This window comes from Trachypithecus francoisi, unplaced genomic scaffold (assembly GCF_009764315.1).
Source record: "Trachypithecus francoisi isolate TF-2019V2 unplaced genomic scaffold, Tfra_2.0 Lachesis_group1, whole genome shotgun sequence".
NCBI lineage: Eukaryota > Metazoa > Chordata > Mammalia > Primates > Cercopithecidae > Trachypithecus > Trachypithecus francoisi.
In genome coordinates this window covers 83,824,992-83,837,306 of record NW_022681454.1, presented here as the reverse complement: position 1 = coordinate 83,837,306, position 12,315 = coordinate 83,824,992, and the positions used below count along the sequence as shown (strand labels likewise).

Genomic DNA, 12,315 nt, shown 5'->3' with positions numbered 1-12,315 from the left:
AAATCCTCTGAGAAGTTTAATTCCCTTGGGTCAATAGTTTGCTTAGACTGCTATTAGACTATGAAATCCTGAAAAGTAAGGCCACACCTAACCCACTGCATATCCTTCCTGCCTAGGATAGTGTTTGATGCATAGTAGGCACTACAAGTAAGTGTATTGCAATGCCAAGTATATTTTCCATTGATTTGCTTGCCAGCTTAGAGAATTAGGTATGTTTGATGCCGTCCCTAAGAACTAGGTATTGTTCTGTGCTTCATCAGGGATCCTGATGGATATCTAGAAAGATAAGAGACTGAATCCAGAGAAGTTGTCTGTGGCACAGAAGAATCAGCAAAGACCTCATGTTAGAGCGCTCAGAAAGGGAGAGTAAGCACACCAAGGTCACTGATGGGTGACTCTGAAGCTAACATGGAAGCTGTGTTGTCAGCCCTGTTTTTACTGCCTACTTGATAATGGGCCACCCAGGATCACAAACTAATAACAGGCATAATGAAGTCAAAAGCTATTGGCAAATCCAGACTTTAACTGGGACAAGAGCAAAGGTTCCTATTTAGGCTTTGATCTATAAATAGTATCTCTCTCCACAGAGTCTCTAGATACTGGTTTACAACTCCCTCCTTAACAAACGTTCAGTGTAATTATTCTATGTTGCTAACTAAAAGCAAAACCATGTGCAGTCTAGTTCAGAACAGGTTATTCATTTGTGAAATGTGAGGCACTTAACGGGAACCTAACTGAATGAAAGACCGCCCCAGCCCCATATAAAGGTGAGCAAAGGATATTTAGATATGCTACTAAAATCCATGCCTAGGTAAGTCAGACAAGAAGAGAGCTTTAAATTTGGACTGTATTGTCTTGGCTCCTTAAAGGATTTTTAAAAACTAAATTTTACTGATTTTGGTTCCATCTATCTTTATGAAAAAGTTCACCTTTCACACCATCTTCCTGAATGGATTTTGCTGAGGCATTTTTCATCACATTAAAAAAACAAAAACAAAAAAAAGTCCATGGGAGAAATTTATCTCAGGCTTGGCATCAGCATTTCCCCTTCTTCCAAACCAATTGGTTTGTTTTTATCTCATGGGCATCGTGAATTCTTTACCTTATCTGATTTTTGTGTTACTTGATAGAAAAGCAATTTTTTTGTCTCTGAGGAGAGACAGGTCCAGGTGGTGCTGGCAGCTCATTTCCTCCTCCTCGGAAGTGAGCAGACTCAGCAGATCTGAGTTAACTCAACAGACACAGAAGCTGATCTCAGTAGCTGAGTTCCTAAGGCTACCCCATGCAATCCTATAAAAATGTGACATGTACAGCACTGCAAGGCAGGGTTCCTTTCTACTAGAACATTGGCCACAGGGCACCCAGGCTACCTGATGAGCCTAAGCCATGGGATAATGAGAATTTGGGAAACAATTGTTGATCCACTACCTCCCTGTGTTAGTTTGTTCTCACACTGCTATAAAGAACTACCTGAGAGTATTTAATTTATGAAGAAAAGAGGTTTAATTGACTCACAGTTCCACAGGCTGTACAAAGGCTTGGAGGCCTCAGGAAACTTACAATCATGGCAGAAGGTGAAGTGGTAGCAAGTACATCTTACCATGATGCAACAGGGGAAAGTGAGAGAGAGCAAAAGGGAAGTGCCACACACGCTTAAACCACCAGATCCCATTTGAACTCACTCACACGAGAACAGCAAGGGGAAAATCCACATCCATGATCCAATCACCTCTCACCAGGCCCCTCCTCCCTCCAGGCGATTACAATTCGAGATGAGATTTGGATGGAGACACAGAGCCAAACCATATCACTCCCTACTCATAAAATTTTTTCTTAATAAACCCCATTCTAGATCTTCTGGAGGTGTGTATTGGAAATCTCATTGCCCACATGTAGAAAATACATAGGATGCTAAGATTTCCTTCTTTGTAATTTAATTTTTTGATTGTTAATTTACTCACATGATTCAAAACTCAAAAAATATTAAAAGTTTAGAGTGAAAATTTTTCTTTCATCCTTATCATCCATCTTCCTAGTCTCCCCCCCAAAATTGTTAGTACCTTGTTATCTGTCCCTCCAGAGTTTTTTCATACACATACAAGTATATGTAAATATGTTTCTGCTTTTCCCAGATTTTTTCCTAGCATATTAGCATGTTGCAACATTATTGTTCTGAACTTTGATTTTTTTAATTAAAAATGAATTTTTGAGAGTTTTAAAATAATATATATATGAGAACTTCCTTGTTCTTCTTTCTGGCTTTATAATAGTGCATTAATGTGCTAAAATTTATAATTTACTTAACCACTCTTCTATTGTATTAGTCTGTTTCACGCTGCTGATAAAGACATATCCAAGACTGGGCAATTTACAAAAGAAAGAGGTTTAATTGGACTTACAGTTCCACGTGGCCAGGAAAGCCTCACAACCATGGCAGAAGGCAAGGAGGAGCAAGTCACATCTTACATGGATGGCAGCAGATGAAGAGAGAGAGAATGAGAGCCAAGGCAAATGGGTTTCCCCTTATCAAACCATCAGATCTCATGAGACTTACTCACTGTCAGGAGAACAGTATGGGGGAAACCATCCCCGTTATTTGGTTATCTCCCACCAGGTCCCTCCCAACACAAAGGAATTATGGGAGTACAATTCAAGATGAGATTTGGGTGGGACCACAGAGCCAAACCATATCAGGGGACATTTATGTTGTTTCAAATATTTTGCTATTACAACAGTATTTTAATGAATAATCCTGTATGCACATTCTTCACAATTGTGCAATTCAGTCTATAAAACAAATTTCTAGAAGGAAATTTCTAGAAATTTCTTTAATGATTAATTTCTAGAAATTTTTATAGTTATATTCTCTAGACAGATATACAATTTATTTAAGATTTACAATAGTTCATGGCATGAAAGAGTGATCCAAACTACTTTTTCCAGTAATTCCTCAGCAATGATTTCTTAAAATAAGAGTTGCTTGGTGAAAGGGTATATACATTAATACTTTTGATAGCTGAAGCAAACTGCATTCCATTTGGGTTATAACAAATTACATCCACATCAGCAACATGAGAGTAGCTACATCGCCACATGCAGAGCAAAATATGTTATTGCTTTGTGGATTTTTTCCAAGTTATAAGTCAAAAAGGAGTATCCTGATACAGTTTTAATTTTAATTTGCATTTCTCTGATTATAATTGAGTTTGAGCATTTTTATTTTTCAGTGAACTCTCCATTCATATCCTTTTACTATACTCTCATTAAGTTTTTTGTCATTTTCTTTTTTGTTGTTTGTAGAAGTTTTTTTAATATATTAAGAACATTAATCCTTGGCATAAATATGAACTGCAATTATTTTTTCTCTCTTACTTGCTTTTGATTCTGTTTATAGATTTTTGTTGCCACAGTTTTTTAAGGTAGCTGAATGTTTTAAATTTTTATGACTTATGAATTCTTTGTTAGACTTAGAAAGGCCTCATCCATGTCAGTAGTATAAAATAATTCTCCCATGTTTTCTTGCGGTATAAGCGTAGTTATATTTTCTAGATAGATCTACAATTTATTTGAGATTTACAATAGTTTATGACATGAAATAGGGGTCCAAACTGCTGTTTCAAGTAATTACTCAGCCAGCATGATTTCTTAAACTATCTTTTCCCAATAATTTGAGGTACCACTTTTATCATATTCTAAATTTTCCTATGTATTTGGCACTAGTTCTGAATTTTTTATTGTAACCCACAAATCTTTCTTTCAAGTCCAGCACTGGGATCACACTGTTGTAATTATTGAGGTTGCATAATGTTTTACTACCTGGTAGAGCTAGTTGCCCCTTATTTCTACTTTTTTATTTTTCTTTTTTGAGACAGAGTCTCACTCTATTGCCCAGGCTGCAGTGCAGTGGTGCAATCTTGACTCACTGCAACCTCCGCCTCCCAGGTTCAAGTGATTCTCCTCCCCCAGCCTCCTGAGTAACTGGAATTACAGGTATCTGCCACCACACCCAGCTAACTTTTTTTGTATTTTTAGTAGAGACAGGGTTTCACCATGTTGGCCAGGCTGGTTTCAAACTCCTAATCTCAAGTGATCTACCCACCTCGGCCTCCCAAAGTGATAGGATTACAGGCGTGAGCCAACACACCCAGCCTATTTCTACTATTTTTTCAGAGTTTTCTTGGGTTTATTTTAACTTTCAATTCATCTAGTCTAGTTCCCAAAACAAAAATCCTATCGGCATTATGAGGCAATCATATTAAATTGTGAAACTTACGATGTTGAGTTTTCCTTTCAAAAATTTGCTATGCCTTTTATTTGTTCAAGGCTTCTTTCGTGCCCTTCAAATTTATTTTAAATGTTACTTCATATGTGTTTTGCATATTTCTGACCAAATTTATTGCTGGATAATTTTGTCTGTATTTTTAAGTGGTCCTTTTCATCTATTATGTTATGTTATTGTTTTATATATTAAAGTTATCAATTTCTGTATAGTAATTTTATACCCCATTACCCTACCAAATTCTTATTGTTTGTAATAGCTCTTCAGTTAATTCTTTGGGGTTCACTGAATATTCAATTGCATAATTTGCAAATCCTGATAGTTTAACCAGCAGCTTCCCAACTCTGTACCTCAACTTTCTTTCTGTTGTCTAATGTATTGGTTAGTATTTCCAGAACAATGTTAAATATTAACAATGGTAGTAAACACTCTCATCTTCTCCGTAACTGTCATGGGAATGTTTTCTGTTTCCACACTAAAAATGATGCTGGTTTGGGACCAGGAAAGATATATCTTCCCATGTTAAGGAAATATCTTCTCTCTCTCTCTCGCTCGCTCACACACACACAGAGAGAGAGAGAGAGAGAGAGAGAGGAGAGAGAGAGAGAGAGAGAGAGAGAGAGAGACGGAGTCTCGCACTGTCACGCAGGCTGGAGTGCAGTGCAGTGGCATGATCTCCACTCACTGCAACCTCCGCCTCCGGGATATAAGTGATTCTCCTGCCTCAGCCTCCCGAGTAGCTGGGATTACAAGCGCCCTCCACCATGCCCTGGTAAATTTTTGTTTGTTTGTTTGTTTGTTTTTGAGACAGGAGTCTCGCACTGTGACCCCAGCTGGAGTGCCGTGGTGCTATCTCGGCTCACTGCAAGCTCCGCCTCTGGGTTCATGCCATTCTCCTGCCTCAGCCTCCCCAGTAGCTGGGACTATAGACGTCCACCACCACGCCTGGCTAATTTTTTGTATTTTTAGTACAGACAGGGTTTCACCATGTTAGGTAGGATGGTCTCCATCTCCTGACCTCGTGATCCGCCCGCGTTAGCCTCCCAAAGTGCTGAGATTACAGGCGAGAGCCACAGAGCCTGGCCCTTTCTCATATTTATTGAATAATGTTGTTTGCTTTGTTAAAAGAGAGAACTGGTGTTGAAAGTTATCAAATGCCATTTTAGTATCTGTATAAATAATCATATGTTTTTTTCTCCTTAGATTTGTTATTATAATGAAGTATATTATTAGATTTTCTAATATTAAACTTAGAATAAACAATATTGATTATGCTTTATTATTTAAAGTACTGCTGGATTTTGTTTGCTAATATATTCTGCTTACTTTATGAAAATAATTTAGAAATTTTCATTCTTAGCCTATGCTTTGGAACTGTTTAAGTAGCAATAGAATTATCAGTTCTTAAATATCTGTTTGTTTGTAGGGATGAAATCAAGCTGTTTTGATTTTCTGTGCCTCCTGATTTGGGCTTTAAAAAAATGCTTTCTTCTGAGAAAATTACCCATTTCATCCACATTTTCAAATTAATTTGCATGGAATTGATTAGTCATGATTCTTTACAGTTCCTCTGTTTCTAAGGTGGATTTCCTTATCTGTCCTGATTCATCTGTTTGATTAGAGTCTTCCGTAGAAGTTTCCTCACGCAGGTGCCTAGATGATATGTCCTCTGAATCTTTATATATCTTCTCTGGAAAGAAGTGGTATTTTGGCAGGGAGTAGTACTTTTGGGTCTCAGAGTTGCTGTCCTTTATGCCTATATTCTAGATGTTCTGTGGATGTCATTCTATACTCTTTTCTTTCCAGCATTGTGTATAAGAAGTTCAATACTTTTTCCTTTGAAAACACCTTGTACTTTCTGTCTGGAAGATTGTAAGACTATTATTACACCCTTGGAGTTTAGGAATGACATTGGGATGACCTGATATAGTGAGCTTGCCAATCTGCAAAATAATTTATTTAGTAAGCTCTGGGGAATTTCTGTTTTCTTTTTGTTTGTTATGGCTCCTTGTCTATATAACACCCTTCTTTCAGGAATGCCCACTATTCATATATTAGATCTCCTAGATGAGTCGTTCAAAATTTTTATAGTTTCTTCATGCTTTCCAAATATCTATAAAATTGTCTTTCAAGCCACAAATTCTGGCCTCATCGGTGGCCATCTTCTCTTCAATTTATCTAAGACATTTCGTATATTAAAAAAAAAAAAAAAATTGAGTTTTAGAATAAAAAGTTGCCTGTGCTGTAATCAGATATCTGTAAGTGTTCCTATATTTTTACCAAGAGTGAGGAATGGAGAGTTCAAGCTATTATTTGCTTCCTCCTCAGTTATTTTCACTAGATGATACCTAATCTAGTTTTCCACTTGTTTTCCTTCTCTAAGGCTACTGGGTTTCTTATATGCATTGTTGTTTTTTCTTGCATATTCTTTGGGGTTTGGACCCAGCTGCCAGGTCACCTTAAAAGGAACAAAGTTCTAGATGGAAAACATGATGAGCTCCAGTCAAGTTGTCATCCCCTGCTGATGCACCAGGAGGTAGTCTCCTCTCTCTCTCTCTCTCTCTCATTCAGTGATCCAACCCGCCTTTTCTTCTCTCTGTTTTTTTCAGTAACTTTAAAGGTTTTTACTTACATGGATGAATTATATAGTGGTGAAGTCTGGGTTATTGATGTATCCATTACCCAAATAGTGTACCTTGTACCTAATAGGTGATTTTTTTAATCCCTTACCCTCCTCCCAGCCTCCCCACTTCTGAGTCTTTCAACATTCCTTACACCACTGTGTATGCCTTTGCCTACCCGTAGCTTAGCTCTCACTTATAAATGAGAACATGCAATATTTGGTTTTCTGTTCCTGAGTGACTTCATCTAGGATAATGGCCTCCACAGCTCCATCCAAGTTGCTGCAAAATACATTCTTTTTTTTTTTTTTTTTGAGACTGGGTCTCCCTGTGTTGCCCAGGCTGGAGTGCAGTGGCGTGATCTCCACTCACTGCAAGCTCCACCTTCCGGGTTCACGTCATTATGGCTGAGTAGTATCCCATGGTGTATATATATGCCACAATTTTCTCATGCATTCATCAGTCGGTGGGCACTTAGGTTGGTTCCATATCTTTGCAATTGTAAATTGTGTTGCGATAAACATATGAATGCAGTCTTTTATATATAATGACTTCTTTTCCTTTGAGTAGATACCCAGTAGTGGGATTGCTAAATCGAATTGCATTTTTAAAAAGTCAAAAAATAACAGATGTTGTGAAATGGAAACATTTATGCTCTGTTGGTAGCAATGTAAATTAGCACAATATCTATGGAAAACAGTATGGCGATTTCTCAACCCACCTTTTTAACTTTCCCCACATCCCCTTAAAGGACTGAGATGACAAGTTCCTCCAGACAATCACACAGGTGGTAATACCCTTCCTTCTTTAGTAGGCTCAACAGCCCCTTCACCCAGCTATCTTCTGGAACCCACTGTTCTAATCCCCACCCAAGGACTCCATGCCACCAGTCCCTAGGTTCTCTCTAGTGGCTGAGGGGGGAAAGAAAATCCCATGATGCCATTGTCCACTGGATCCAGACAGGGCTGAGAACTCACATTCCCCAGATACTACTTCCTGCTGGGCTTAGGAGAGGTAACTCATGGTTGAATTGGAATTGGAAAGGAAGAAGTCTGGGTTGAATTTAAGCTGTCATATTGCCACTAACCATTTCAACTAAGACAGGAGTTTTGTATTCTAAACTCCATGAATGGGATCCATGATGTCCTGAAATTGCCATCGAATCCTATCTATCTATCTATCTATCTATCTATCTATCTATCTATCTATATTTTTCTGTGGATTTTATTGGCAGGTTTTAATCAAATTCTCAAGGAGATCTTTAGAATCAGTCTTACAGAATCATATCCAAACTTGATAAAATCCCCAATATGCCAATTAGCCCACTGTAGATAATATTCTAAGTCCAATAGTAAAGAGGGTCTCAGTCTTTCAAACACTGGTGATTATATCTGGAAGGCAGTTTCAAGCAGTAAAATTAAGATAGCTTTGTTTTCCTTTTTAAAAGCGGGAAGGGGAGTGGGGAAGAATAGCTTAAAATTTCTTACATTCTGGCAAGGACAAGTTGATGGTGACCCTTTAGAACCTGGCATTCAACTTCTAAATATCAAATATATTATTTTCTATCTCTTGAAAAGGTATTACTGGCTTTAATCAAAAGTAGGTCAGCATGATGTCCACTACAAAGAGGTGATGTGGTTACCTTTGAAACACTAGCCCCAGCAATTCTAATGGAAAATAGATTTTATGCTTTTTTATTTGAGGTGAACCTAAATAGAAAATAAATTTAGAAAGATTTTTGTCTCTAGCTGGTAGAGAAAAATGTGGTCATAAAATATGCCTTAAATTATTTTTAGATTTTTAAAATATATCAGTACATTCTTTTATGCAAGTTACTCTTCTTTTTTATATACTTTAAGTTCTAGGGTACACGTGCACAACGTGCAGGTTTGTGACCTATGTATACACGTGCCATGTTGGTGTGCTGCACCCATCAATTCAGCAAGTTACTCTTATACATAATGATAACTCAGCTAGAACACTGCCAGGTGGGAGCAGAGTGGGAAGAGGAAGAGATTAGGCCATCAGCGTAGGGCCTTCATGCTGAAGGCCTGAGGACAGACCCTTCTACTACAATCTACAGTTCCCTACACGTTCCCCTTAAATTAGCTAAAGTGCACTCTCATAAGTATAAAGATATAAAAGCATTATCAAGAATTTATATAGTCCTAAGACTTTTACCCATATATTAGCTATAATAATATTAGCTATAACCAAAGGATATGAATAAAAGCTTGCCAGATTTTCTAAAAGAAATATGCAGTTTTTAATGTCTTAATCATGTAATGGCTATATATAAACTTAGTCTTTCATTATACTTCATCTCTTCACACTATCTGTTATCCTTTTAACAAATATGTGCTCAATTATTATTACTTGTTGTGCAATTGTTGTTGTTAAGTAGCACATAGCCAAAGCCATGTCCAGGTACCTAGAATTCAGCCATCCCCCAATTTAACCAAGGAATGCACATTAGTAGATACAATAAGAATAAATTTGCATCGGTGACTTCAGCTATCACTAAATGATCCAGAGCTTAAGTCCACTAAAACCAGATGCACCCATTCTTTAGATGCAGCTACTGCCAAATCAAGAGAAATAGCACTCCACATGAGACCTGCATATCACCCTAATTTAAAGCAATGCCACCTTACCACCTTTTTGCTGGGAATTTTTCCTCTAGCTCCCAGGTGGTATTCAAAATGATTTCCTAAGCTTTGTTTAACTGTGCTGTGTTTATTGGTTTCAGATGGCTATACCACTGATGACATAGAGTTTTACTGGAATGGAGGAGAGGGGGCAGTAACTGGTGTTAATAAAATCGAACTTCCTCAATTTTCAATTGTTGACTACAAGATGGTGTCTAAGAAGGTGGAGTTCACAACAGGTGAGGTTGTTTCCCCAAAAGGTACTAGAGGTGCTGTGAAAGGAAGAAGATGGTTCCAACCAAATGATGGTCTGATTACTTGTCTTTCGTTTCTCAACTCAGGAGCATATCCACGACTGTCACTAAGTTTTCGTCTAAAGAGAAACATTGGTTACTTCATTTTGCAAACCTACATGCCTTCTACACTGATTACAATTCTGTCGTGGGTGTCTTTTTGGATCAACTATGATGCATCTGCAGCCAGAGTCGCACTAGGTAATACATTCTCAGCACTGCAGAGAGCTAACAGGTTTTATTTTCAAACAAATAACCAATATCAGGAATTAGAGGGAAGGGCTCTCTTATAGCAAGCCAAAGAATTAGATCATCATAAGAGTCCCTGAATATAAAACATCTAAATGTAAGCATGTCTACAATAAATATTCTACAATGTACCGTCTTTTTAGCATTTTACCAAAACAAACAAACAAAAATCTTGGACTATATCTAGCACTACTTAAGTGTCTCATGGAATATATTTTTAAATTCTCATTACGATAATTTTTACTAACTTTGGGATGACTCCTGTTTAATCCCTGCTTTTAACAGTAAAGAACATACACAATGCACTATTTTCAAATGAATTTGGAGAAAGCTAAACCTTGTGACTAACAACAAGCTGTCAATTGCTGAGAAATACTATCCTTTGAATACTAACTAAAATTAAATCGTATTAAGCTGAGTCTCCTTTAAATGGAGCTTATTACACTTGAATAAGGCACAGACAATTCATCAACTATATTAATAATCTGTGGTCAAGACAGAATAAAAATGATTTCCTTCTTGGGGGAACAAAATTTAGAACTAATCCTGCCATGGTTAATTAATTGCTGAAAGCTGACGGGCTATGTTTGAGACTTTAAAGCATTCCTTGGAAGGTTAGGATGTGTAAGGTCTGTCTGGTGAATCTGGGGATGTGCAAGTCTGTGTCACTATTTGATCCTACAGCCATTTCAGTTATTTCTTTCTGGGGCGAATTCTCTCTCACACACACACACTCACACACATAACATTTCTAGCTAAGCTAACATATTTCATCTCTTCATATCGGAGACTATTAAGCTGGACTAGATGATCAGCATACCTGTTCACAGCTATGCTAATTGCCATCACTACAGCTTACTTGTAATGACTGAATACATGAAACTCACAAAGTCAAGTGTTTGCAGCACTTTATCAATCTTTGAACAACCTAAGATTAAAGAAAGCAAACAAATAATAGTATCACACATATGTATCTGCATATATTATTTGAACATGAGTATTGTTATGTCTACATACTACACTTAAGAAAAAAACAGTGGATGATGTCCACAGCAGAGAATAATAACTAGTAAGTTTATGAATTGTGGTTTTCTTTACTCTTCTATCCTCAAAGCTAATACTATTTTAATTAGAGATATTAGAGATGTTAGTATATAAAGGTGCTTGTTTAAGCTATTCTTTGGACTGTAAAACTTGAGATATTTTAAAACATATAATTTAAAATGACATTCATTTACTAACACTTTCTGCTTAAAAATGTAAAACAAGGAGTAGAAGCAGAAATGCAACTGGTGAATTTGTAAGTGACTCATTCATTTCTGTGAAGCACATTAGCTAGAGTTATATCAGGTGAAATTTAAAGATTTTTTTAAAGAAATAAGAAAGACCACTCATTATAGCATTTTATATCAGTCCAGCACATTAGAATTTATTACTGATCTGAACCACTTTAATTTTTTGAATGGCAGTCCTGACCTCCTGCTTTATCTGTTCTTCTAAAAGTTGAATAGTCAAATCCGGGATTATACATCTAGAATAATCTGATTAGCAAATGAATGCGAAACTATTTTTTCCTTCATTTCATTTTGCTACCTCCCATTCCCTTTGGAAGTTTTCCTTTGTCTTTACTATCTATTCCATACTTTCTGACTTTATTTTTAAGAGCCTCTATCAAATTTTAGAGTTTACCTTTTCATCTCATTGCTTATTTTAAATGCTATTGGGTAACATTTCTGTGCTCTTTTGATCCTCGCTGGGTGGCCTAAAATAAAATAACTAATCTCAGATTTTCGGTTTACCCAGTTATAAAACGAGAATAATATACACTCCTTATCATTTTCAGGCTGTTATGACAGCCATATAGGATAATTTATAACTGTAATTATTTAAAACTGTACAACACTATACAAAGGTATAATATTAGTATCGCAGAACAAATATCTACACTAGATTCTGACTTCTTTTTCACTTCTTGCTTTTCGCAGTTATCACTTCATCATCACCATCATCAACACAAAATATATTATACAGCTAGCAAACGTTATACTATTAAGAATGCTATATTTAACAAAGTAAATAAAACAAAATCTGTCCTTTATGAGCTTATAGTCTTAAACTTCTTTAACAAATCCAAGTTCAAACTTTTAAGAAGTTGTTTTCTGACATCAGGGAACTAATTCATGCTAGGTTCCGGAACCAAGAAAATAGATAATATTTGAAATATC

The 12,315-nt window shown here is 36.7% G+C and overlaps 1 protein-coding gene across 2 annotated transcripts in view; it reads left to right on the top strand.

Moving 5' to 3' along the window:
• Positions 1-12,315, top strand: part of GABRB1 (gamma-aminobutyric acid type A receptor subunit beta1) — a 402,336-nt gene that overhangs the window by 369,865 nt on the left and 20,156 nt on the right. For both annotated transcript variants that reach the window (XM_033214760.1, XM_033214759.1), the window contains exons 6-7: positions 9,650-9,787; positions 9,890-10,042. In XM_033214760.1, coding sequence (XP_033070651.1) covers positions 9,650-9,787; positions 9,890-10,042 — 291 coding nt within the window. The remainder of the gene's footprint in view (positions 1-9,649; positions 9,788-9,889; positions 10,043-12,315) is intronic.